The 23,380-nt window shown below is 40.1% G+C and overlaps 1 protein-coding gene across 7 annotated transcripts in view; it reads left to right on the forward strand.

Annotated features, from left to right (window-relative positions):
- Positions 1-223: 223 nt before the first annotated feature.
- The window catches only part of ANK3 (ankyrin 3), a 344,064-nt gene continuing 320,907 nt past the window's right edge, over positions 224-23,380 (forward strand). For 5 of the 7 annotated variants that reach the window (XM_042817681.1, XM_042817682.1, XM_042817683.1 and 2 more), the window contains exon 1: positions 245-304. In XM_042817681.1, coding sequence (XP_042673615.1) covers positions 260-304 — 45 coding nt within the window. In that variant the 5' untranslated portion in view covers positions 245-259. Of the gene's footprint in view, positions 305-23,380 lie in introns of all 7 variants that reach the window. The other 2 variants (XM_042817687.1, XM_042817684.1) reach the window with 2 other exon arrangements.

Raw genomic sequence — 23,380 nt, forward strand, 5'->3', positions numbered from 1 at the left:
GACATTAAAAGCGCCGAGGACGACGACGGGCAAAACTACCGCCGGCCGCTTCGGGCTCCATGCTACACCACCACGGGGCGGAACGACCGCAGCTCCCAGAAACGGCGGCGGTGCCCCTGAGCCGCCCCGCCCGCCGCCGTGCCCGGCTCCACCTGAGGGGGTGGCGGCGACGAGAGGCAGTCCTTCCCGCCGGTGGGAGCGAGCCCGGGACAGCTCTGCCCCCACGCTGGGCGAAGCGAGGTGCTGAGCGCGCTGCAACATGGCCTCCTCCTCCTGCCCCGCGGGACGGGGCGGCCGCGACCAGGTGAGCGCGGGGCAGGAGCTTGCTGATTTCTCCTCCCTTCGCCGACGGCGCTCCCGCCGACCGCTCACAGTGAGCAGTTGGGGACGATCTTTTCTGCTATCGTACGTCCGTCGCGTCTTAGGTGACTGCCGTGGGACAGTGCTGGTGCTGGGCACTCGGCTCCTGCTGCTAAGTGCTCGCGTTCTATATGTGCCGTTGCGGTGTCACGTGCTGGTACTGATGGGCTCGGGGAGTTGTGAGATTAAAAGCGTTACCGCCCTGCCCTTCCCTTTTAGGTGTTACTTTGTTGGTCGCGTGCTTTGGTTAGCACGATGCAATGTACCTGTCGTAATGTTGAGACCTGCTGTGTTAGTGCATTTACTGGTAGATAAATATTTGATGGGTTTCGTTTTCTTTCAAAAATCTCCTCTTTGAGCTTTACAGTGGGTCTGAAAGGCTGTCGCAACATTGGAAAGCAATTAGCTTGCCCTTAAAGCTGCTGTTGTAGCAATGGACTACTTTGCTGTTAAGAATTTGGGGTGTAGACAAGTAGAATGCCTCTTTATTTCTTGTGCTCTTTAGTTCTCCTGCTGTAGTTGTTCTGAGGGTCAGCGAGCTGTGCCTGGGGGTTGCTGGCGGAGCTGTGTTTTGCCCAAAGGTGCTTCCATCTGATCAGTTTACTGAGCTCAGCAAGTCTGGCAGTGTCTAAAACTGGTAGGATGTTACCCTAGATTCTAGAAGTTTAAGTTTATGTATTTCATTCACTGTTTAGTTTTGTGTAAACTTAAGGCCTTCATGGGAGAAGGGAGGAGACAATGGTCTTACTATGTAGGAGAAGAAAAACCCAAACTGTTCAAATAAGAAAGCTGTGTTGTTCTTGTAAGAAAAAATATTTATTGTTTGTGGAAAATTGATTTCCCAAAATAAGTGTTTATGTATGATCTGCAGTACTGTAAAACCAGTCATTGCTGCTTTGAAAAACAGTGCCTTTTTTTTTCCCCTAGTTATTGTAAGCTTTGGGGCATATGACAATTTAGAAGTTTAAAATTTAGCATACAGGTCAGACTGCTGGTGTCTCGCTTTCAGACAGCTCTTTAGTATAGGCAGTTTGCTGTTTATCTTGCTTTTACCCCTGTGTTTCCAACAGTTTCACTTTTTTCTACTCTGAAGTTCTTGAAGCTTTCTCCTGACATACTCTTTCTCACTATTTTCTTCAGAAACTGCACGTTCAGCACTCTTGACAGCATATAAAAACTGACGTGCTGGTGGTGCAGTGGTCAAATACCCACTGGAGGTTATTTTTGCCACTCTGCATTGCCCAAAGTGTGAGCACTTCCCATATATGTTAGGGTTTGCGTGAAGCTGCTGACAGTGGTACTTCTAACCCTTTTGGCACAGCTTTCTGGGTGACAAAATCTGACCTGGCACGTTGCTTTAATTCTGAGGATAAGCATGCTTTTGCAATCTTTAATCAGGCAAAATTTTGTTAGCTCTTTGAACAAGTTTGACAATGACTTGGCCCAAGGAAGACTTTTTTTTTTTTTTTTTTTTTTTTCCCCCAGCAGTTCTTGGCACCTAATTATTTCTCTGGAAAAAGCTGAGTGGTATAGAACCTGGGGCATGAGGGCATTATAAAACACTTGTGTGGGTTCTGCGCAGGATTTCTAAACCATGTAATGTTTGTTAAGTGGTGCTTACAGTGCTGGCATTTCTAGGAAGGAAAATAATAATTTGAAGGTTTGACTATTTCAAAACAAATCCCTCAAAGTAGTTTTTTAACATACTTCTTCCTTAAGATAATAAAGTTAGTTTGGATTCCCATTCCTTTCTTCCCTGAAAATGTGGATAAATCCAGCAAAAATTAGAAATAGAACTTGCTGCCCTTGTGATAACTTGCATGCATTGCCTGATGTCTGGTGCTCTTGCTTTCACATTTTAAACTATGCAAGTGCTTTCATGAATGCATAGGAAATAACAGTTGCTTGCACTGTTTTTTCTCTTGTTGTTGGGGCTTGTGTGGCTGCAGAGAAGATGTGTTACAGGCTGAGAATGGCGGGTGAGGAAGATGATGGGGACAACAGAGAAAATCACTTAAAATATTGACTGGTGCAATAGTGAAGTTCTGAGGACCTTGCTCTGCTTGCGTCAGTCATTGCCCCATTCCCATGAGGGTTTTGTGCTGTTGCAGCCTGTCCCAGTTTTATTAGTATCATGAACAAAACTGTGCAGTGCACTCTTGGAGCAGTGGCTGCAGTTCCTTCTGTACTCCCCCATGGCATCCTGTTGAAATGAGATAGTATTAGCTTCTCATGTTGTTATTTCTTTGGTTGAATCAATTTAAAACCTCAATTTCCACTCACTTGTTGAGGAGAAAGGAGTGTATCATCTTTCCTTTGGTCTCCTTTTGTAACTGAGGGAGCTGCTCTCCAAGGGCATATCGGGGTTGGTGCCCTTCACGGGAGGAATTGTTCCAAGTTTCCATATAATATCTGATGCACGCATCATGAGTTTATCAGTATGTGATGCCCTTTCTATCTGATTATGACTTCAAACTCCTTCCATTAGCTTGTAATGTTTCTACATAGATGTAGTGGGGAGTGTTCATGCACTGAGGCTTTCTCAACCACGTTATTATGCTAAAGCAAGAGCTGGCTGAGTTTCTACACTCATCTTCTGGGTTATTATGTTAAGCAGGTCATGATGACAGCTTATTTTAGTAGGAGAAAGGAAAAATAACATTCTGCAATGACATAGTAGTTGATAGTGTATGTTTGCCATACAGGAGCTTGTTTCTTACACAGTCTTTGTGGGGGCTTCATTTTTGGTTTTAAAATCTGATATAACATCTCTGTGATGTGAAGTACTCATTTTCATTCAAACATATGAAGCTGATTCTTGCTTGTTTTTACCTAAATTTACTATCCTGTATATTTACATTTTATCTGTCACTCTTAAGAGTGCTTGCCTTTTGCTGGTTGTTGATGTTTTTTGGGTGGAGGTTTGTTGGTGTTGGCTTTCGTTGTTGTTTTTCCTGTCTTGTAATGTCATCCTCACTTCTGACCCTGTAAAAGCTTAGTGCAGCCTTAGACTAAAGAGCAGCTTCTGTGATGGCCCTATTTCTTCAAAACACCCATTCAGCTTTAGGATGGGTTCCAAGACAGTCTATCTGAAGTTTCTGGGCATACTGTGCAAAGAACTCCCAAACACAGCAGAGAGCAGATCTGACAAAGCTGAAAAGTTACTAATTAGTTACTAAAACTTACTAATTAGTTCTAGTCTATGTTTTTGTCTTGATGAGATGAGTCTGGCCTATATCTGAACCTAGAGTAGCTCCAAAGTCAGGCTCTTGCAATGGGAAAGCAAGGCCCATGGGTTAAGAAGAAAAGCTGCAGGTGTTGCTGATGGGCAGTTAATTTGGGTGAGATTCTTGCTCGTTATCTTCACTTCCCCTTTACTTTGGAGCTTTCTGGTTGTGCTGTGGAGGAATCCTGAGCTGCTGATGCCTTTGCTTCTGTGCTTCACTGCTTGCCATTGGAGGTATGTGTTCTGGGAACTGGTGTTTTAAAATCTGTTTTGCAATCTTGTGAGTGGGGAAGGGAAACCATACAAGGCCAAGTGACCCAAGCGTGCTTTCAGCTTATAGCTCTGGGGCATAATAGAATGGTAAATACTTAACACAAAAGGTGTGTCAGCTGGCCCTAGTTCTGACTGCATTCAGGAGAGGGGGGAAAAAAGCAAAAAATTCTTAAAAGTAAAAGCCATAGAAGCGTAAGTAGGAGTAGTCTATAATATTGAAAAGTAACAGTAACAAGCTGCCTTCATGGTGGGAAAAGTGGAGAGGGAAAAGATGTCAAAGATGGAAGATACTCTTAACTGTTTGTTAGAACATTTCAGCTGTGAATGTTATGTGCGTCTATAGTTGCTTTTCACACAGGTGATCTAACATAATGTCTACTAAGTTGTGTTGGTTGGTTTTGCTGATCTTTACATTAGGAAAAGATAGAAATCCACAGGGCTTCTGAGTCCCTGGCCTTCTAGTGCCTGTTTTTGTGTTTTTCTTTTTGAATCTGGATTAACATTTCCAAAGTTATTGCTTTGAGTGTCTGCAATGTGGAGCAGCTGCCTGGTGCTTCAACTGAGACAGTAGCAATGGTTTCTTTCTATTTAACCTCAGCCTCTCTAGTATTGTGCTATGTTTCATCACTCATCACATTCACACCACTAAATAAGTTTGTTTATTTGTTTTATTTTGCTGTGGAGACCCATGAGCCTTCATTACCTTATTGGTGGAATTCAGCCCAAATTCTAAGGGCGCAGTACTTGCAGCCTGAGAAGTGGAAGGGAACGACTGTGTCAGGATGTGGACTTGCTCCTTCTGTGACATTTGTTTTTAACAGCAATGACTTGTGCCATGGACATGACCCCATTTTGTAGGTGAATGATCTGTGGGTGTGATTGAATGTTTTGAGTCAATGATGACAAAGCCAATTTCCTCTCTTCTTCCTCTGACACCTTGGTTCTGCTTATTCCTGTTCAAAGAGCACTGCAGAGAGCGCATGTGTCTGTCTGGAAAGCCAAATCATTTCACAGCTCATGACTCTCCTAATGCATGAGTTAGCCTTGCTGTGGGAGAATGGGCCCTGGTGGGAAGGTAGGAGCAAGACACAGTGTGTAAAGGAAAAGCAAGAACCTCCTAAACAGCGTATCTCCCACTTAGAAATTTGCTGTGTGGAACAGTAACAACTGGTGTAGGTTTAGTTCAGTGGCTGGGGAAGTCTGGGCCTTAGCAGTGGGGTTGTCATTAAGTGCTATATGAAGTGGTTTTTATCCAATCATAAAATTAAAAAGCAGTGGTCTCATTATAAAAATCAGATACATGGTACACTACTAACTGAGGTGTTGATTGGTTTGTCTGTTTGTTGTTTTTGCATTTTGAAGCAGGGGAGGATGAGGGGAAGCATGCACATGAACCAGCCTGTTAGTTCAGCATGGCTCCTGTGTGTGGCCTGGATTTCTTTCCAGGCTCTGCCCTTGCAAAGCCTCTTTGTGATCTCAGCCTTGATGTGGGTCAAAAGGGGAGGATTGTTAACATTCCTCCTGCCCCTCTCCATCACCATCAGCATCTCTCAATGGATATCAGTCCTGTGTGCTCGTGTGGGAGAGGACAGTGGAATTTTGGGCTGCTTGTAAATGCCCTTCCAAATATTTCTCTCTGTCTCCCATCTGACCAGTAATCCAGCTCCCAGATTTCTTTATTACAAATGCTAATATTTCTGCCCAGTTAGTATTCTCATATTTTATTACTGTTCATATGCCCATCAGGAAGTCTATGATAGCAAAGAAAACAACTTCTAAGAGAATTATGATTCTAGGCAGTGTGCCCTGTAATTGCCCTATGGAAGTTGTCTGCCTTGTCTCTTGTCTGCTTATTTAATGCCATTGCTTATTTATGCAACTCTTTCTCCCCACTGTGATTGTGCCATCTTTGTTTTCAGATGCTAATATAAGATTACTGTGAAAGCTTTGGTCTTACAGGATATAAGCAACAAGGTGCTAGGTTTTTTTGTTTGGTGGTTGTTTTTGTTTTTCTTTTCTTTTCTTTTTTTTTTTTTTTTTTTTTTTTGTGTTTAGTAAATTAAAACTGCTTTCAAAGTGAGGTGCTCTTTGTTCTGTTGACTGCATTACTCCAGATAGTTAGAAGTTGAGTTGCTTGCTGCAGTGTTTTGGGTACATAACAACATGCTTCTGGATTGATGAAGCACTTTTCATTCATGTATTGCAATCATCATAATTCTAACAAAATGTGTGCTTTCTGTAGTGTCTTTCCATTGCCTTTAATGTGCCTTTGTCCCTAGAGAGCATGCTAACAAACAAGCTGGTTTAGAGGAGGATTCCCTTGATCAAAGTAGAACAAAAGGAAATATAATATTCAACAATGATCCAAAGCTTGTAAAGCAAATGTGCAAAGAATAACCTCATACTGAGCTCAGATGCATGGGGAAGGATGGAAAAAAAAAAAAAAATCATATCAGGTAGTTATTGCAAAGTTTAGACTTGGGAAAAACTTATAAACAGGAAACAGGACCTGTGTTTTATGTCTACTATAGATTGAATGTTTGGTGGTATATGTGTAAGAGGGCACTCATAAATAGTATAGCAAAGCTGTGTAATTTTTTTTTTAAACTAAAAAGCAAAAGGAGCAGAGCTTTGCTATGGTTAATGTTTCTTTTGTGCCCTGCCTTAACTGCAGTTAACAAAACTGGTCTACTGTAAATAAAAAAAAAAGGGGGGATGCCATTAAACTTGCTTCAACTGAAGGAGCAGTAGTTCTATCAGACACCTGTAATTTTGTCATCAGTTTATTTATGTGTCAGTTCCAAATGATGCAGATCATTTTGGCATTTGAGCATAACAAGCCAGGTAGGTTTTCTGCATGAAGGACACTAGTATTGGGGGAGAACTGTCAACACCCATGTCAATATACCACTTGATTATTTTTTTAAATGTAAAACTCCTTTTTTTTTTTTTTTTTTTTTTTTTTCTTGTTTCCGTGACAGCTGTTGATGTAAGTGCAGTAAATCCAGCTGTATTTGTCACTTGAATTCCTCACAGGGTTTGTTGGTCAGGGAAAGTTACATGTGGTGCTCTTTCACAATCAGAAAGTAGAACAGCCAGGTTTGGAAAACTTTGGGAAGTGCATTAAGAGAACCTTCTAAGTGTAGTATCCCAACAGATTGACTTGCGTGATAATGTGTAAATCTGTATTTAATGATGTATGGGAACTGTTGAGTCATGGCCTGAGGTGCTGATGGAGCACCTGTGGAAAGGATCAGCTCAGCCCTGGTAGCACAGGAGAAGGCAATTCAGCTGTGTGACCAGAATTGGTGGAGCCTGGCTGTACTTCTCTTAGGCCTCATTTAAGTGCCGACTGCCACTGGAGAAGGATCTCTGCTTGGAGTTCTCTCCCTTGTGGAGTCTTTCCTTTGAGCCTATGTCTTTGGCAGCTTTATTTTCCTTAAAATAATGCCCTATGTATGCCGGTCCTGTTGTTACACTTTGTATCGTGCTTCCATCACGCTGATCTTTTCAATTGTAACAAATGGGATTACAGCCTTCAGCTGGGGGAGGGGAGCTGGCTTTGTCCTTTGTGTGTGTAGAGCCAGGGAGTGGTTCAACTTCTGGTAGGCTTTGAATGTTAGAGGATATCATCACCCAAGTTGGAAGGAGGGATGCAGCTCCTTATAATAAAAGACACCAAAACTGTATGTTTCTATTGTAGATTTTTAATTTAGGTCACATAAGAATTGTGCTAAACAGTAATGACGCTATCCAGGACTGGCAGTTTATCTGATTAAATCCACAATTCTAAAATTCATGTGTATATTTTATAGGAACAATGGATTGATCTGTGTATTCTATGAGGGCTGCTCTGAAGTATTGCCTTCTACTTTATTCTGTTGGTTCACGATGTCAGAGGCAGATGTTGGTATGGCAGTGTGGAGGTTGAACCTTCCCACCAATATTCTGTTAAGTGTCGTTGTGTGACAGATGGCAGCAGAGGGGCTGTCTGACACGGTGGCATTTGACATGGAAGCGAGGAAGATGCAAAGATGTGTCATTGAATTCCTCCATGTGGAAATATTGACACCTATTGACATTCATTGATGTTTGCTGTACTTTTATGGAGATCAACCAGTGGATGTGAGCACAGAGAGGCAGTGAGCGCTGCATTTCAGCAGCTTCAGCAGCAACAGTGGGTCACCTCTACTAGTGCAGGCTTTTACAAGTGTGACATGCAGGCTCTTGTTCATCATTAGCAAAAATGCAGAGCTACTGGCACTGACTGTTGAAATAAGGTGTTTTGTAGCTCAGAATTTGCTCTATCCAATAGCATAATTGTGTTCTTTCTATTTACTGCAGTTTTCATGGAAATAAATGGGAAGCATTACTTTCAGAGCAGCTTATTGATTTATTTGGTTTAGAAGTTTATAAGATTTGTTTAATAAGCTTGGGAAAGAAAAATCATCATGGAAACATAAAACAAAGAGAGCAGATAATCAGTTAGTATATGTGACTGGATTTCCAGAGTGGTAATATGGACAGGGAGCCTCAGCACACAAATTACATCTACTGTAATACTCTCGGTGCCTGAAATGCCAACTGTGGCTGCTCATCTCTGTCTTTTATTAGCTTGCATTTTTGTCAGCCACTTTGCTGAAATCTCAACCTAGAATTCTGGGGTCAGTTAGTGAATGAAGGCAGGGAGTGTGTTGAGTATTGCCTGTAGGAGAGGTTCAGCAGAGAGCAGGATAGAAGATAGCTGAGGTCTTCTCTGTCAGCTGTAGCTGCTGCAGTTGTGGTCATGTCCTTCATGAGAGCTGTTAGGTCCTGTTTTTAGCTGCCAGCTTTGGCATGGTCCATCTCCTCCCACCCAGCTGCTGTCTGACCATGCTGGCATGGCAGAGGAATGTAGGTTTTCACTGTTTGTTTGCAGGTGTTATTGTTTCTGCTGTATTCCTAAATGTGCCTGACTGTGATTACAGTTAATCTGGAACCAAAGCTGGTCATACAGATTCAAGAAATAGCTTTGTATTTAATGAACCATGCCAAATAAATCTCAGACTCGAAGCCTGCTGAAATGGATAGAATTCTTGAAGCTGATTATGGGTGCTGGTGTGGGTCTCTTTGTGACTGATGTTATGTTAAACTTCTCCACTTCAGGATCTTTGTTTTTCTTTCATAGTGATTAGATAGATATTAAGTAGATAATGGTTAAAATTTGCATTTTGATGTTGTTCCTTGAGTAATTAAAATGTAATTATTGAGTTCAAATGCCTGTGCTAAAGGAAAGCTATCTATGAAGCTATCTTACTAGGAATGCCCCCAACTTTGTTTTGTCCCTGTGGAATAACCTGCACTTACGTTCCCATGCTCACTGAATCCCTTTCAAAAAAATACAGGTAGTGAAAGCTAATGCTTTTGTGCTTTTCTCTCAGATTTTCAGTATTTTGCATTTTATTCATTTACTTTTATTCCCCCACCCCCTCAGTGTTCTGTGGAACCTCTGGATAGTCACATGAATGAGCTCTGCTTTCTGGGACTGCCGTGTGCTGAAGTTTTGTTGCTGTTGTCAAACCAGGGAGGACACTTCTCAGCACTACTGTAGAATAGGAAGAAATACTTTATTTTTCTCAGTGTTAGTGGTGAAAAAGCATTTTTGGCTCTGAGATTTGCAATGATACTATCAAGTGCTGAAGCTTATTTCTTCCTTTTTTTTTTTTTTTTTTTTTGATTATTTAACTTTTGGCATTCATCAACAAAATATTTATAATAGTACTTTCATATTTAGTGCTATGCCTAACATAACCAGACAATCTGGCATGAAATGAGGATACAAGTCTTAAGAGTGTTTTCTTTTCTATTTTAATTAACTTTTCCAGTTAATGATTGTTTGCTTGATAATAAGCATCAATGCCCTTATTGTTTCAGTCATCTGGTAACTGGGTAATTGTATGTTGATACACGATAGTTTGGAAGGGCAGTAAACTCACTGGAATACCCACTAATGAGCACAAACTTTTATTAAAGATGGAAAGGTCATGAAACTGCGCAACTACTAATTAAAAAAAATTGTTTTTTGCTTAAAAATAGGTACAGAGATTTGAAGAGAAGGCATCAGGTAGCACTGTGTTACTTCACCTTTCTAAAATTTGCGTCTTATTGAATCATAAGGACTTTCAAAACTGTGTGTTCAAGCTCATTGGTTGTTCCTCATGAATGACTGCAGTTGGTAACTTAACTAAATGTTACAAAAGAAAAGAATGTGTTGGGCTGATTTTTTCCCTTTCCTGACACTCTGCCTTAACCTGGGGGCAAAAATCTATTTAAAAAAAAAAAACAAAAACAAAAACAAAAAAAAAACAAGCACATATTGTTTGGATACTCGTAAGCAGTAAAACTCCACTTATCTGCTTTTATTTCTTTGACATGGCTAGCTTCTAATAAATGAGCTTTGTGTTCCTCAATTGAGATTCAGTGGTGTGTAGTCTTGTTTCATAATCACATTTAAATGTTTGGCCAAGTAGGAAATTATACGTTCAGTGGAAAAACAAATGAAAGAGGGTAACACTGTAATATTAATCTTCATCAGACTGGGGATGCTTTGAAATGGAAGAAATATATATTACATGACTTGTTTTATTGCCAGCAGAAAGTTCTCTAATTTGTGTTTGCATGTAAATAGTTTTTCCTTGCTCTTCTCTAGATGAACAAGTGAAATCAGGTTTTGGAATTCAGGTCATATAATAATAATATATGAAGACTTGCACTCAGTTTCTGGTTTGTGGAATCCTCAATGTGCAATGTATAAGCTTCAGACATGCTGGCTGTTCTCCGCCTTCTTGCTGATCATGCCCTCCCACCCCAAAACTTATGAAAAGGTATCAGGTTTAAACAAGTGCTGTTGGCATGCTATGTGTTTTTCCATTCACTTTGGGATTCTTGGGGATATCTGTAGTATTGGTAGGAATATCCTTCAAAATTCTTCTGAGGATTAAAGCCAAAAATGTGACTTGAATAACCACTATTCTGAGAGATGAGAAGTATAGACTGCCTTGTAACAGAGTGAAGGTTAGAGGGTTCTCTGGAGCTGTCTGTGACCATAACCATCATGGCTTTAAGCTGGTATAATTTATGCCCCGTTGCATCCTGAAGATATCCATTTAGGACATTACTGATATTCAGCATGTCCTAAGAAGAGCAGTGGAAAATTTGCAAGGTAAGTACAGTCCTGTCACAGTTGGTCTTGGGTCTAGGAAGTAGGCACTTTTTCCCTCCCACAGCTTGGCCTTCTCCTGCACACCTGGATAATGTGAGGTCACTTCTGAGTGTTCTTCCTTTGCTCTCTCCTTACAACATTTCTGAGTGCTTTCATTTATTCTTTTTTGGCGGAGGATGAAATGGCTCTTCTGTAGCATGGATCTTTGTGCAATAATGGGAATGTAAACAGTCTGTGTGTTTCAGTGTCTAGTAATTGTGTATTATTTCTCTCAAGGTTGTTTCCAAAACAATTTTCTTTGCTCAAATTTAGTAGCCTTCTCCTATGCCATCAAAATAGTAAAAACAAAATGAAAAGTACTTTGCTTTCCTTGTATCTTAATATTCTATTTTAATGTTCTGGGAAATGCTCATCACTTATCAGTGAGGGAAGGTTGCTTAAATCAGAAAATGAAGTTTTTTGTGTGCAGAAGCTGCAAAGTTGACAACTACTTTATCTTAAATTTAAAATAGTGGCCTTAAAATGCTTGTGCTTGGATCTTGAGTTAATCTGGTTTGTTTTTGAGTTGAATCCCTGTTTTCAAATAGAGCTGAAATTCCTTCCAACAGCTGCATGAAAAGCCATTTCTGGAGCCAGGAGTAACACAAAAGAATACTATACTTGTCAAGTTGGTCTTCCAAGAGCTGGCTGTTGTGGAAGAAAAGCAAACTGGTGTGCCTTTCTGTACCCCATGCCAAATATTCTCATGTCCCTGTTAATTTCTTTAGGCTAATTGAGTCCTCTTATTCATAGGGTTTGGGGACAAAAGTGAGCAAGCAGGAACAGTGTGGAAAGGGATTAGAAAAGCAAATGCTTTAGGAGACTGATAATGTTAGTTGTATCTTTCTGTTTAAATTTAATGGATGTCACCACTTGTCTACAGGAATTTGAGTGTGGATTATCAACTGCAGAGCTATAAGTACTCTTACAGGGCTGACTTTAAGAAATATGTAAAAAACAAAAAACAAAAAACAAACAACAACAACAAAAAAAAAAAACAAAAAAAAAAAACACACCAAACTTACAGGGTAAATACTCCCTCAGAAAACATTTTTTTTCTAAAGCAACAAAAAATCTGGATCCAAGTTTTACTCTATTGCTTCCTTAATAGCTACTCAGAGCCTGGAGTGTTTGCTTGGTTTTCCACTTGTGTAATAAATGGGCTCTGGGTCACTTCAACACTGCAGCTGCAGCATCCTTAATACAAGCACCTATGCTTTCTCTGCCCCCTGGCAGAAATAATGGAATAAAACAATGGCTAAAAACGTAATAGTAATATGCGCAAATATTTTTGCTTTTAGCTCTTTTTCAGGAAGGCAAATGACAATATCTAAACTTCTTGTTGGTCTGTAGCACCCGATGAGTTGTTCCCCAGAACAACATTGCAATATATTCCTGAATCGGAGCCATCAGCATCATGGCTATGAATTGATGTTTTCCTGGAAGATTCAATGTAAGATTCAGGAAACTGAAGTTTTGAAGCTGAAACTAAAACCCAAATCTACTGCCAAGTTGACATAGTAATAAGGCCACTGCTCTACCACTGAAAAACTTGTTTGAGCAAGTAATGTAGACATTAAATTTCTCCCTTTGCTATTGCTATAAAATCTCCCCAGCAGAGAATGGAAGGAAAGAACTTTCATTTTTTTGATTTTCTTTTCCCAAAGCATAAATGACTCGAGAGGTAGCAGGTTGAACAACTCCAGGACTAGGAAATTACAGGTTCCGTTTATTGTTGTTTATTGTTATCAGTTTTGTTGGTGATTAAGAATGTGTAAGGACTGTTTCACATGTGTACTTAATTGGCTGTTGAATTGGAGTGCCAAAATGCAACCATACAGCTAAATCACTGTTTTGCTTTGCAATTGTTCCTTTTGGAGAGGAATTGCAAGTGGGAGGTAGGAAGTTCACAGTAATTATTTTTCTACTGTAGTTAAAACAAGATCTCTATACCTATTGTATGCACTTGCCTCTGAAGTATAAACAGTTTATGCTGTTGAAACGTTTTGGGAAAGCAGTGAAGCTGTTGGAGGAAGAGTAAGATTTGTAGCTTTGGGACTTCAGTGTTTAGCTGATGAACGAACTATTATTTCATTTTCATTTAATCGGATCAGCTCTGAAACCAATGCTTGACCAACATGTGAATTCATACAGCAGATGGTATTTGATGTGCTACGTCTGTATCTTCATCTTCTGGCAGTGCTACTCTTGCATGAGGGTATTGGTGAGGGAAAGCTGTGACTGTGGCTGCTAGCTGCTTCTATACCAGTCATCTGTGTATCCAGCTGACTGGCTGTTCTGCACAGCCTGTCCCAGCTGCTGGCAGCAGCGTGGTTGGAAGGCAGCAGCCGCAGGCAGTGCAGGCCGTGACAGCTGGGGCGGGGAGGGCAGCGCAGCGCTCAACTGCTACTGCTTCTCTGCAGTTTCACATTTGCACTGCCCCTGCTTGCTTGTAGTGCTTGGAAAGGAGCTGCCAGCATCAGGAGAGATGAGATGGAAGTTGTGGGCAGAGCCACGCATGGGAAGAAGCCTGGATCTTAAATCTGCACCCAGCAGCTTTGCTAACAGAATCATGTGGGGATAGCTAGCTGAGACAAAGATCTAAAGTCAAATAGCTTATTTTAATCTGCTGAGAGTGTTACTGTTTGACCTATTGAATACATAACTTTTCTATGAGTTGACAGTGTTTTTGGTGAGAGAACATACATTCCTGCTGGGTTTTCCCGTGGTAATCCTTTCTGTTGGCCTCTCCTTACCAACAGTCAGACATCTTGAATTTCTTGGCTACTTTCAGTTAAGTTTCACAGAGCAGAAACAGCTCAAGTTAATTTTCCATAAGCTTTGTGAGAACACATGAGCAGAAAAAGAAGCTTCAACAAATTTACATTTCCAGCTCACCCACAGTAGTGTGAGTTTAGCTGTGTTCAGAGAACACGTGGGATTGGGACATAGATGAGGTAAGTTCCAGAGTTCACAAAATGAATTAATTGTGTCACATGCTCATAAAATGTTTCAGCACCAACCTTTGTTAAAGTTTACAAAAAAAAAAAAAAAGTTGAGAACTGGTTCAGAAGCTCTTTCTTTACAGATGCAAAGCATGTTAAAGAACCAGAGGTTTTCTCCCTTTTGGATGTTACACAATCATAGAATCGCTCAGGTTGGAGAAGACCTCAAAGATCATTGAGTCCAACCACAACCCAACTGTACTGCCCTAACTCTAGCAACCCTCTGCTAAATCATGGCCCTGAGCACCACATCCAAATGGTTTTTAAGCACAGGTGGTGACTCAACCACCTCCTTCGGGGGCCAATTCCACTGCTTAGCAGCCCTTTCTGTAAAGAAGTTTTTCCTGATATCGAACCTAAACATCCCCTGGTGCAACTTGAGGCCATTTCCCCTCATCCTGTCACATGTGAGAAGCCCTGCTCTTGCTCTAAGCAGCTGCCAGGTTTTGGAAGAGAGCAGTAAGGTCTCCTCTCAGCCTCCTTTTCCCCAGATCGGTTACTAGCACCTTGTGCTTGGTGGAAACATATCTTCCCAAAAATAATGTTATAGCATAAGCAGGATGCAAGATAAACAGGATTAAAAAAAAAAACAAACAAACAACCGAGGATCTTCATAGTCCTATCTCTGTAGTTTTTTCTTCCTTTAGCTCTGCTGGTGGAGAAGTCTCCAGATCTCCTAGTCTGGATGGCTGACAGTGCTTTGTCGCAAATACCTGGAGACCAGCCCTTTGTTTTGGTTGTTTGGTGTCAAGTTTTCCTCATTACTGTTTCTGTTCCTTACTTGTTACTTCTGCTCCCTCTTGTCTATGCTTCTGTTCCACCCAAGTCAATGCAAAGCTTGATTTATTTTTGTTTAATATTTCCAGAGAATTTTTTGTTGGCTTTGTTATTCATACCATTCAACTAGGCCGGTGGTTTTACCATGTGAGAAAAGTGAGAAATGATTAGTGACTGCTGATCCAGGCCTAGATGTTTAAAGAGTGGCCTCGGTTGCTTCAAAAACTGGTCAAAATACTTCGGATGTACAGCAGGAATATGCAGACAGTAACCGGCATGTTACAGTGTGTGAGAATACCAAAATATGGAGTGTTGGAGCTCATGGTCCTTGGAATGAGATGTTGAGCATGCCAGGAGGGACAGGCTCTGTGTGGATGCTCATTATCAGTCTTCCACCTAGCAAAGAGAACTGTATTTTAGGCTGACGTGAGGCTTTGTTTATCTATTACAGTGTGATGTTTTGTTCAATACCAGCTCACTAATAATTGATCAGTAAGTCTGTCCAGTATCATCTCTCCTTGAAGCCTGCTTTAGGGTGTTGCAAAAACTCATTTAGAAGGCCTATGTTCTGTTTTTGCTTTTAATCCACTGGCAGTTTGTATGCCTTATGAATCATGTACTAAACTTGGAGTATTACAGTTCTCTCTCCTATGGCATAGGATTTAAGCACTTGAATTTCTGCCATTCAACTTGTTTTTTTTTTTTTTTTTTTTTTTCTTTTTTGAACATACAGAAATTTGGTGGAAATGTTAAAGTTTTACCATTTCTGTTAGACTAATAATTGGAATATGTGCTATTCTAAAACATGAATTAAATATGTGCAGTATAGAAAGAATATCTATATGGAACTTATGAGAACAATAGTAAATATTAAAGCATCTTGGGCCAAATTGGAGGCTTGGAAACATCGGTTGTGCTCGCACAATTTCTTTGTGACATTAAATAGTCTTACTGTGTGCCTGGGCGAGGCTGTTCAGCTCAGGAAAGCTAAAGAGGGCCTCTTTATCAAGAATGAAGGGATAGGACAGATGGTAACAGTCTAAAGCATAAGGGTGGATTTATTTTGGATATTTGGAAGAAATTTGTTCCTACAGGAGTGATGGAACACTGGAGCAGCCTTCCCAGGGGAGTGGAGGATGCCTCATCCCTGTAAGTGTTGATGGCCAGGTTGGGTGGGGCACTGAGCCTTGTGGAAGGTGTCCTGCCCATGACAGGGAGGTTGGAACTGGATGAGCTCAAGGTCCTTTTCAACACAAAGCACTCTATGAATCTCTATGAAGCTACTGCTTACAAGACAGAGACCAAGTTACAATACGCTTCAGCACTTGGGAAGAGCTGATGGGGAAATTAGCTTTTTTTTAAAAAAATTTAATTTTTAACAGATGGCCATGAACTGAGTAGTGCAGTTGCAATCAGTTTTGTGTCTGTTTGCCATAGTATTAAGTGTGACACTTTTAAATTCTGAAGGTGTTGCCCTTGGGTTTATTATTGACAGTTAATACACTGAGGTGGTGTTTTGGTCAGTGTGTTTTAGAGGTGCCTGTTTGCATTGGAGGTTATAAGTTAACTATAAAAATGTTTGGTAAACAAAGATATATTCATAAAATGGGGATATTCATTGTTGTTGTGCACACAATGATTGAAAATTAAAAGCACAAGAGCTTCACCTTGTCTTGTAGGCTTACAGTTTTGTTATCATTCAAGAGGAATTTGTGGTAAGAGTTTCTGCCTCAGGCAATTTGTGTTCTGTTCAGTCAGTTTCCCAGCTGTAAGCCTTTTAGAACTGAAATGACAAATTTGCATAAGGCAAGTCTGTACTAGATCTATCTAATAGATGGAAGAGATGCCAAAGCTTTCTTGATTAAATGATTGTTTAAACTCTATTTGCAGCCTTTCTATCGAATGGATACTTACTTAGATTCCTCAGTCTATTTTCCTTATGTTTGTATCCAGAAGTCTAATTTCAATACTGTACTTGTAAATGGTTAATAAGATACTTTGTATTGAATGTTTCAACTCCAGCACTGCTAAACCTGCTTTCAGTGACTTTGTCTTATTTTTTTACGGCAGCTACAGTCCTGGAAGCCCTTTAGAAGCCCAATGTTCAATATTTTTCTAGTTCATTAGTTTTATCTGTGACTTGAATTTCATTACTATATAGCTTTATGTACTCATTAGTCACCATTGTTATTAGAATTGCCCTTTTCTTCTGTGCAATCACTGGAGGTGGGGGGAAAAAAAAAGCAATGCATCAGAAAAAAAAAGTATCCTATCGATTCTAACTTTTAGCTTCTCTCTACTGTTTCAGTCTTAAAATAAAACTGAAGCAGCATGCCAGTGTTGCATGAGCATGTGTGGCAGAATGCTTGCTTTCCCTTGTGTGAAAACCTGAGTTCCTGAAATAAGAACATGGGGAATAGGGTGGCTTTGCATTATTCTTCAGGTGAGTTTCTAAAACAAACGTTCTTTTGAAGTTGATGCACAAAGGTCATGTAACACTTTCAGAATAGAATGGAAAGGAAAAACACTTCCATCCTGAACTATGGCACTGTTAAAATTAGTGTGGTCTTGAATTATGTTTCTGTGTAGGTAAGGGCATGGATGATGGTTGCAAACAATGAGGTTAACTCCATGACCTATTCTATAATGTGTTTACACAGAAGTAACATTTTAATAGTATTTAGACATTGATTCTTCAATACACGTAGTATGAAAATAAAGGCACAATGATCCTTAGTGATATTTTTTCTGCAGTAAGTTCTGTACTGATAGACTTGATAAGGTGTGGTTTTCTCCATATAGAAGTAGAAAATGAATAAGTGAATTATTCCAGATACTTATTTGTATCAAATGTGAAATGTAATCTATGTGCTTAGGGAAGCATTTAGAGCTAAATTACAATGTAGTTCTCAAACACAAGTGTTTAATAGAAATGCCTTTTGTTACTCAAGCATGCTGTGGAAGTTGATTACTGAACTGTGTACCGGTAATCTGTGCGACTTTTTTCCTCTATTTCTATGATAAAATTATGAGAGAGATTTACCAGAGTGAAATTGTTGCAATGTTTGTAGCAGACTTTTTTTCTTAAATGTCAGATTCATGCATCTCCAGGTGCCTTTTGTATAAACTATTCAGGACTGATTCTGTTAAGCACATATACAAACCTGTATCCCACTGGCTTAAACTTGTGCCCTATGGTGCTTTGCTGAGTCAGAACTTCAGCCTGTTGTTACAGCTTTTGTTTTTCAAAAGTAATGACTGACTTCATCTGATGTTAGCTGTCTTGGTGAACTTGAGCTCTGAGTGCTCACAGAGCAGTGCACCCATGTGTTTATAATGTGTTTGTATCTGAATTGAATGTAAAAGGCTTCCAGTGCAAAACAATCAGAGTTTGTGTGAGATCTTTGCTGGTGTCTGAGTAGCAATCTAGGAGCTACTTGCTCTGGCTTAGCCTAATAGTAAGTCAGTGAACTTTACAAAAATGTAGCATGCAGAGAAAAGATCCTCAATAAGGCAGCTGACTATGTGGGGGTCAGTGCTAAAGGGAGAAATTTGTGTTTCTGGCTTTATTTCCTTGTGCCATCCTCAGCATTTGGTAGCTGATGTTCTCTGTGATTTTATGAAGACTACAAATCGAGTAGAAAGGTGGTTTGTTTTCTCTTGCTTTAGTGAGTTAAGGCTTGCAGAGTATTTGCTGAGTGTTGGGGAAGGGAAGAGGTAAAGCAAGCAGAGTAGACTAGAGGAAGGCTGAGATGGACCTCTTCTTTCTAATGGCAGTTCTGGGCACAACTGCATCTCACTTCTGTTTGCTCAGGAATCCAAAAGCCAATGATCCTTCATTTGATGTGTGTGAAGAGTAGACCTTTTGAAAATGTCTTGTTGTGATTGTTGACACGGGTTAAGAGCTGTTGGTCTGCAATAAGATTGCAGTTTGCTATTTTAGTGTAAGGTAGCTCCTAGTATTGTGAAATAAATAACCAAAGATCCATTTTTGTAATGGTTGTATTTAACCCTGTTATGTAAAGTGTATGTCAATGAATATACCCAAAGTCTTGTTTGCATCTTGTAAGGGCTATGAATGCATCAGTTCACGCACTATTTAGAAGACTTATTTTGCTAGGAGTAGTATTTAACCTTCTAACACTTGTAAGCAAGAAAAGTCTTGGAGAACAGCAATCTGCATAGACAGTTTTACTGTAATAGGAATTTGGAATTGATCTGAAGGCATTAATGTTAAGCATGTGCTTTTGGACATTCGGCTCTATTCCACTGTCTGGTATGTGCTTACACAATCACAGCAACAAAACTTGCTGCATGATGACCTGAGTGTTATATTCTTAACCATCACTGAAATCAGTCACTTTGTCCTTCTTGGCTGGCCTCAACTTTACTAATTGCTAATTTATTCCAGTTGCTAATGGTGAATTGCCTTTGCCTTTATTGGAGGAAAGAAAAGAAAGCAAGGAGATGCACACTATGTACTTTGTAGCCTTTAATGGTATCATTAAAATGTGTTGACTTCAAAGTCTTTTGTTCTATTTTTCAATTGACATGTGTTCCTTCAAAGCCCCTGGGAAGGTCTCCAATAATCTTATAAAATGAAATATATGACCCAGTAATGACCAGTAACTTAAATAGTTTGGCAAGCTGAATGGTCAGACTCCATACTAAAAACAGTGAACACTGTTAGCTTTGGTTGCAATGGTTTTTGTTCCTTCAGCATGGCTTTCCTCTTCAGCAGAACTATGAGTTGAAGCTCTTATGAAGAAAAGGACCTAGGGGTATTGGTTGACATTCAGCTGAATGTGAGCCAGCAGTGTGCCCAGGTGGTCAAGAAGGGCAATGGCATCAAGCCTTGTATCAGAAATAGTGTTGCTAGCCGGAGCAGGGAGGCGAAAGTCTCTCTGTACTCAGCTCTGGTGAGGCTGCACCTCAAGAAGTGCATTCAGTTTTGGGCCTCTCAATATGAGAATGACACTGAGACCCTAGAACGTGTCCAGAGAATGGGAGCGAAGCTGTGAGGGGTCTGAAGCACAAGTCTTACGAGGAATGGGCTGAGGGAGCTGGGATTGTTTGGTCTGGAGAAGAGGAGGCTCAGGGGAAACCTTATTGCTCTATACAACTACCTGAAGGGAGGCTGAGGTGAGGTGGGGATCAGCTTCTTCCCTCACATAACTAGTGATAGGATTAGAGGGCTTTTCCAGCCTTGGTGATTCTATGATGTTTATATAAAGTATGAATCTATTTACTGTTATTTTGTAAGTTAGGTTTGTGATGCTGTCTGAAAAGTGTGAGGTGTCATGTGTGGACAGGCCAGTAAGGAACAGTGAGTGCAGAAGGACTTCTCTTAAAACTTTGTGTTTGTGTACAGCTACGTAGTGCCTCACATTGTCAGTTCCAGTGCAGAGAGAGAACATGCTGTACGTAGTGCAATTATGCTTAGGATTTCTTTACTGTCAATGAAGTATCTCACATTAATGCTTGGATGCTTCCATGGGTAACTTCACCCCGTTCAGCAGAAACTGAGCTCGTTCCTTGTTTTAACATTTTCACTTTCATGAATCTTTCACTTCCATCAGTATTGACTCTCTCCTCTCAGCGTCTTTGCTGCTTAACTGCTTCCTCTTAGTTATGCACCGTGAACATACCTGAGCCATTCTGGGGAATGGAGGAAGGCAACAACTTTAATTTCCTGCATGTTTACTAGAAGCAGTCACCCATTCCATCACTCACATCCAGCCATTGCTGTATGCTATTTTGCCACGTTTCACTTGCTCAGGTCAAACAATGACTACAAAAGTATGTATTCATTTCCAGGAAAGTACTGGAATATGCCCTGAGCACCATGTCACAGTTATTTGTACTTAATGCATTATTTTAAAGTTCTGTTTTACCCTTGCCTTTTACAGCTTGTTCATCATGCAGATAGAACATTGAAAATAGAGTGGATTTATAGCTACATCTTTAAAAAAAAAAAAATAAATAGAAAAATAAAAAAAAATCTACCTGTATACCCTTTCTGCTGGGCTTTGAATCATATTTGCCAGTGTCCGCACCAGGAGTCTTATATGTCATGTGGCATGCTTTTATATTGACACAGGATGGTTTAAGTTTGCTAAATATTACCTTTATTATGTGATGGTGCACAGCAAACATTTCTGTGTATGATGGGAATACCAGACACTCATGTCAAAACAAATGTCCAGGAGTTGATGACAAGCAACATTACTCTTGGAGCTGCTGAGGGGTGGGTGCTGGTAGTAATTACAGTGATTTTGTTGTAGCAGCAACAGTAGTTTCAAAATATAAATATTTTTTTAAAAAACAGCCTTATATAAACTTATTTAACTTTTGGGTCTCTTAATATGCAAGAAATAGGAAGCTGTAAGGTTTTGTTTGTGTGAAACATGTCTGTCTATTTTTCTCTTTTCCCACCAGTTAGTTTAATAGAACGAGGGGGGAGGGGGAGGGATGGGTAATACCTCCTTGGCTTATAGGTGGAGCTCATAACTGCATAATGGCCTTGCAGTCGGTGTCTTTAGGAAACGAATTGAAAGTGTAGGGGAAGGAATAACTCATTCATTGAATAATAAGGGAAAACAATTGGAGCAGAACAGAACAATAACCCATTATCATTTCCACAGTTACCTAGATTTCTTGTACTACCAAAATGTTAAGCAAGCATATAGACTTGGTTTAATATATACCTACCTGTGACAAGGCATACAATGAATGCTGTGACTAAAAACACTGCGTAGCGTGAGTAACTGAAAGGCGTTTGCCCATGTGCAGACGTCTTCAGGCACCAGCCTTACACCGAGTAATAAACAGCAAGAGAAAGTCCCCAATTGGCCAGTAGATGGCCTCCGGGCCCTGCCGTTGTATGACACACAGCATGTGAAAGTCCCTTCCTCGGCTTGCGGCTCGTTTCAGTCGTCTGGCTGTACCTTTGCACTTTGGTCATTTACAGATGTTTAGGTACATATCTTGGTAATACACTTGTTTAAATAAGTGGTTTAGAGAGGAAAAAAAAATTTAAAATGCTATTGGGTAAGGTAAGGCCATTATGTTGCTTCAGGAGCATCTCTGACCCAAATCGCTTGATAATCACAAGTTTTTTTTTTTTTTTTTTTTTTTTTTAATAGCATGCTTTTTGTACCACGTTTTACAGAACATCTTGTCTGAAGGTAATTCAGAGATTGTTGCTCTACTCTGAAGCACGGCCTCTGAGTGCTATTCCCGTGCATATGCTCTTAAGTGCTTTGCTGAACTGGCCGTGTGCTCAAAAGGGTTGTAGCTTTGTGTTGTTTCATATGCTTTTAGTTGCATTAATTTAAATAACAGCATATGGAAATGAATGCCTTTTATCGGAAAGGCATCACCGATAGGTTTTTAACATCCTAAAAGATAGTTATTGAATGAAACACTAGAAAAAAAGAAAGCTCATCTACTACATTTACCCAAACCTGATGTCTTTTCACTCCCTCTTCTTTCTGAGAAATTTAGTTTGTAAATGTATTGCACTTTCATTAATGTCTTCATCTAAGATGGTTACACCTTATCTGCGATGAAGAAAGCATTTCTAAATACTACCTCTATGATTCTATGAAATACCACTTCTTCCTGTCTTCTGGGAGTATAAATTGCCTCTAAATGGAGATAGTATTAGTTCTTCATTCTTCCTGCGGTGTGTGTTACCTATGTCTCCCTTAGCCTGCCTTTCTCTGTTAAGTGCTCTTCCCTTTCAGCATTTAACCAGTTTAGAAGGTCTCAAGTGCTGACTGAAATGTTTATGACTGGTCGCTGAAATAGGACATCTATTCAATAGCTATGGTATAAGAGGAGAAATGTAGGAGGGTGTCACAAACTAAGTATATAAACTAAGCAGAGGAAATAAAAATAAAATACAGTGGTAAATTCTTCCCAAACAAGAAAATGAATAACCAGTAATTAAGTGGGAAGGATTAAGATTTAAAGTTCTAATAGCTTAAACTGACTGGGACAAATATTTGTCTGTCTTACATGGGACATCCCACAGCTTCATGGACATGAGACCTTTTAAATTATGTTATGTAGAATCACCTCAGTTATGTAGAGGGGAATTACTCAGATGCTTATCTGCTGTCTTCAGGAGATGGCATCTGGTTAATTTGCCCTACTTTCCTGTTATCTTCAACAGTGACTGCTGAAGTGTAGCAACTGTTCTTTTCGTATTATATAGGTCCCTCCTTGGTTTAGCCAGAGCAAAGCAGAAAAGCTTACAGAGAGTGTCCCACTCCACTCGTGTTGTGGGTGCATTTGTAAGACAAATTTGCTGTGTGTTTGCCCTGCCATGAAAGTGATAAGCAGATGCAGTAGTATTTTGAATGTGTGGGCTTGGCAATAGGCGTTTCTCAGAAGCAGCCTTGCACATACATGGCCCAAGTGGATTCGTGTGCGAGATCCAAACTGAAGAGTAGCAAGTGTGCTACATAGCTGGTTGCTTCATGGCCCCATGTA

Source organism: Centrocercus urophasianus, unplaced genomic scaffold (genome assembly GCF_019232065.1).
Source record: "Centrocercus urophasianus isolate 14NV4802_14NV808 unplaced genomic scaffold, USGS_Curo_1.0 seq_17, whole genome shotgun sequence".
Classification (NCBI taxonomy): domain Eukaryota; kingdom Metazoa; phylum Chordata; class Aves; order Galliformes; family Phasianidae; genus Centrocercus; species Centrocercus urophasianus.